Source organism: Cygnus atratus, chromosome 29, assembly GCF_013377495.2.
Source record: "Cygnus atratus isolate AKBS03 ecotype Queensland, Australia chromosome 29, CAtr_DNAZoo_HiC_assembly, whole genome shotgun sequence".
Lineage (NCBI taxonomy): Eukaryota > Metazoa > Chordata > Aves > Anseriformes > Anatidae > Cygnus > Cygnus atratus.
The window spans coordinates 2,491,974-2,496,544 of NC_066390.1; the positions used below are offsets into that span (position 1 = coordinate 2,491,974).

Consider the following 4,571-nt stretch of genomic DNA (forward strand, 5'->3'; position numbering starts at 1 on the left):
TCAGAACCTTACTCCTGAAGACTTGACGGAGGTGGTTGTGACACATCTCCGGACGGAGGAGGATCCCCCACCGGAGCTGAAGTTGCCACCTCCAGACACGCACATCCTTCCACTTCCAGAAGAGAAGCCTCCACTGTACATTCCTCCTCCCATGCCACAGCTGCCTCCAGAGCTTCCACCTCCAAAGCCGCCTCCTACTCCACATACACCTCCTCCCATTCCTCCTCCCATGCCGCTGCCGCCGAAGCCTCCTCCCATGCCGCTGCCGCCAAAGCCTCCTCCCATGCTGCTGCCGCCAAAGCCTCCTCCCATGCCGCTGCCGCCGAAGCCTCCTCCCATGCCTCCTCGGCCTCCAGAGATGGTGGTCCTGCCTACCACAGCTGGAAGACAAGCACAGGTTATGCATGGGCCGTGGCAGGTTGCCTCTCCAAAATACACAGCCCACTGCTACTCCACAAGGAAACACCTGAGGATACTTACAGACATTCACGTTGGACATGCCGTCATTGCAAAGCCTGAAAAAGGAAACAGTACCAGTTAGTCTTACTAGCTTGTACTTGGAAGCGCAAGCTTCTTCAGCTGAGAATTTCCTTTTTTATTTACTGTATGTATTTTCCAAATTCTTTTTGACTTTTCCAATTGTTTCTTAACATAAATAAGCAACACTAAAGTAAAACTTCTTATAAGAAATATGCAAAACATTTCTGATTAGGGCTAAGAATTAAAGCATGTTTAAAATATGACTTTAATCTCCAGCGGGTTATGAGAAGACCTGACCCACACATAGAATAGTCTATCAAGAATGGTTCAGTCAAATAGACACAAAGAAAGAATGGTACCTGTTCTCCTCTCCCTCCAGCAGCTTCCTGTACATGGCAATCTCCACATCCAGGGCAATCTTGATGTTCAGCAGCTCCTGGTACTCCTTCAACAGGCGAGCCAGCTCCTCCTTGTCTTTGCTCAGGGCACATTCCAGCTCCTCCAGTTTCAACCTGGCATCCTTCAGAGCCATCTCACCCCGCTCCTCGGCCTCAGCAATAGCTGCCTGCAGCTGCTGGTTCTGAGCAAGAAGAAGAGCAAATTCTCAGGTCATATTTTGTCACCTACATCTGCCCCCAAGCTCCAAGCGGAGGAAAAAAGGCAACACCATGAAGGCAATAGCAGTAGTTGAAGAAAATGTTTTTGCCCCACACAATACCATTTGTGACCCAGACGGTATCCAGCGAGACACCAAACAACCCCTACCTGCTTCTTCACATTCTCAATTTCAGCCCGCAGCCTCTGGATGTTCCTGGTCAGCTCCTGGATCTCGATCTTGGTGTTGCGCAGGCTGTCCCCGTGCATTCCAGCAGTGCTCTGCAGCTGTTCGTACTGATGGCAGGGAGACAAAGCAGCCCTTCAGTGAAACATTCCTGATGCCTAGACTAGCTTTTCAACTTCCCTAGCTCACGTGCTGCTAAGAGCACCCATCACAGTGGTACCTAGAAGGCAGATGCCCAGCTTCATGTGAAAGATGGTTCTAAGACACAATTATCATTGTTTCCTACATTGCTGAATTTGGAGAAAGATCTTAGACAAACAAGTGTCCTTTGGTTTCTGTAAAGCTACTTGTCCTGGTAGTTTCTAGCTAATGGATGTTGTTTATTCAGACAACATGCTAGAGTGAGATTCTGGACTTGTTGGAAAGAGGGAGCCAGACCCCTCAGCTGCAACACCCTTCCTTTTGAGACTTCTTCCAGTACTGTTAGCTTAAAGACATCTGTCACTTTGTCACAATTCATCTTCAAACTCAAACCACCACCCCAGCTCCTTCAAGTGCTTCCCAGCTCACCTGGCTCTGGTACCAAGCCTCAGCTTCCGCTCTGCTGCTCTGAGCGATCTGCTCGTACTGGCGCCTGACCTCCTCGATGATGCTGTCCAGGTCCAAGTGGCGGTTGTTGTCCATCGACACTACCACAGACAAGTCCCGGCTGATCGTCTGCATCTGAGCCAGCTCCTGCAACCAGCACAGGAGTCAGCCTTGGCGTGGCAGGAGAGGAGGGCAGCGCAGAGCAGCCGTTCCGGCAGCCCCAGAGATTCTCCCGGGCCCCACGGGCACCCCGCCTGCCCTCGGTGCCTGGACTCACCCCGCACCTCGCTGCAGCTCAGGCAGGCTCTTACCTCCTCATAGATGCACCTCAGGAAGTTGATCTCGTCGGTCAGAGCTCCCACCTTGGCTTCCAGCTCCACTTTGGTCATGTAGGCAGTGTCCACATCCTGCAGGAGAGATCACAGAGTGGTTTCATTTTCTCTTGGAAATCCTTCAGGACCACAGAAGTTGGTCAGTGCTGAAGGCAACAGCTGTGACAGTGCTGTTCAGCCATGCAGGAAAAAGTAAGAGGCTTCCAGGAACCGCCCTCAGATCCTACAATCTCCGTTGGTTTTCCAATCCAAAAGGGAATCCCCTCAAAGCACAGACAAAGCCTGATATTTGAGCAATCATTTTGTAGTGCCTGTGACTCACCTTCTTGAGCACCACAAACTCATTCTCGGCTGCTGTGCGCCTGTTGATCTCTTCCTCATACCTATGGAGAGTAAAAATATAAGCTGAGTTTCCTGAATTTTCCTGCCTAAGGCAACGCTAAACAAAACAAACACATACACACACATACAAACAGAATAAATATTTAAATTGACCTAACTTTGTCCATAATTGCTATAAAAAGTACACATGTAAAGAAAGATGACCTGTGAAATAAAGATTACCATCACTGTCAGCTGCTTGAGCTGCTTTCTGTGTTACTCCGGCACTACACTTACTTGGTTTTGTAATCCTCAACGTACTGCTGCATGTTCTGCAGCTCTGATTCCAGCTGCCCCCTTTGTGCCAGGATCGAGTCCAGCTGCCTTTTCAGGTTCTGGATGTAATTCTCAAAGAGGACATCCAGGTTCTTCCTCGGCCCTGAGGGCCCTTGCTGCTGCAGGAGCTCCCACTTGGTGGAGAGCACCTTGTTCTGTTGCTCCAGGAAGCGCACCTGAAAGCCAACACATGGAGCATCCACCGTCAGACGTGGAGAAGCAGCAGCAGACAGGGCACCCCGTCCACTTTGTGAAAAGGGCACCAGTTCTTCTTGGCATGATGACATGAGAGCTAGCTAACATTTTGTTTAAAAGCTCCATTTTTGACTACATTGTGAGGTCAAGAAAGGGAGGAAAGTTCTAAGTCATATTCAAATCAAAGGAGCTTTTAAATGTAGCACTAGCTGCAATACTCTCCCACGGCAGGTAGCCTACAAAGTTTAGATTTCTAGTCTAAACTAAAACCCTGGATACTTGGAAAAAAAAAAAAAAAGAAAAAAAAACTACACTGGTGAATATATAAACTGGAAGGTATTTGGAAAGGGAAAGGTGCAGAAGTGAAAATTTGTGCATGAAACCAGAAAATGTTTGGAGGCGTTTATCCTGTTTGCAGGAATAACCTATTAGCTGAACCTGGTGCAACAGGCTGGAGTAAAGCCCTGAAGATATAGCTTTGATCTTATGTGGAAGAGAGATTCTCATCTTTTCCCTAGCAGTACTTAAGAGCAAGGCTCTTCTCAAACTTCTCAGCCTACTGATGCTTAGCTCAAAAAGAAGAAAATTTCTGCAAAACTTGACAGCTCCTCCAAAAGTTGACCCTTATTAGTCACAATCCCACCCTCTCACCTTGTCAATGAAGGAGGCAAACTGATTATTAAGAGTCTTGATCTGCTCCTTCTCCTGGTTTTTGACTTGCTGGATCTGGGGGTCAATCTCAACATGGACTGGCTGCAGGAGACTTGAGTCGACCTGCACCGGCTGGATGCCAGGCCCGCCTCTGCCAGGGCCACCGAAGCCGTGCATGCCGAAGCCTGGGCCACCAAAGCCACCCATTCCTCCGCCACCCATTCCTCCACCATAACCACCCATGCCTCCACCAAAGCCGCCCATTCCTCCACCGCCAATTCCACCACCACCCATTCCTCCACCACCCATTCCTCCGAAGCCACCCATTCCTCCTCCATAGCTGCCTAGTCCTCCTCCATAGCCTCCACCAAAGCCGCCCATTCTGCCTCCATAGCCTCCGCCACCGTAGCATCCTCCCATGGCAATCCTTCCGCTGCCACCCATGTTGTGGAGGCTCCTGCTGCCAAACCCTCCACAACGTCCACCACCTCCATATCCCCTGGACATAGAGAATGAGCTGTAGCTGCTCCTGCTTCTGCCACCACCTCCTCCAAAGCCACCACCGATGGCAGAGCAAGAGCTGTAGCCCCTTCTACTCCCTCCTCCAAAGCTTCTGCAGACAGATTGCCGAGACATGGCTGCTTCTTCCAAGTGGTGTCAAAGTCAAGAAGAGAAGAAAGATCAATGGGGTTGGGCTGCGAGGAGGTGAGTGCAAAGAGAAGGGAAGTAAGTCCCTCTGACTCGAGGGCAGCAGATGCTCTCTTTTATCTGTTTCTGGAGGTGGGCTGGGTTTGCATGGGCGTGAAGGAGGAGACAGTTACTGTCTTCATCAGCTTGGCGTGGTTTACAGATTTTCATCTTCAATTTGCCAAACATTGACCCTACCC

The 4,571-nt window shown here is 49.9% G+C and overlaps 1 protein-coding gene across 1 annotated transcript; it reads right to left on the reverse strand.

Moving 5' to 3' along the window:
* Window positions 1–4,320, reverse strand: LOC118260635 (keratin, type II cytoskeletal 3-like). The gene is made up of 9 exons (XM_035571030.1): window positions 3,685–4,320; window positions 2,800–3,014; window positions 2,504–2,564; window positions 2,161–2,256; window positions 1,832–1,996; window positions 1,246–1,371; window positions 840–1,060; window positions 481–515; window positions 1–380 (listed from the first exon to the last, which is right to left on the reverse strand). Exons 1-9 carry the CDS (start codon window positions 4,318–4,320, stop codon window positions 1–3), a joined length of 1,935 nt encoding a protein of 644 aa, XP_035426923.1.
* Window positions 4,321–4,571: the final 251 nt, after the last annotated feature.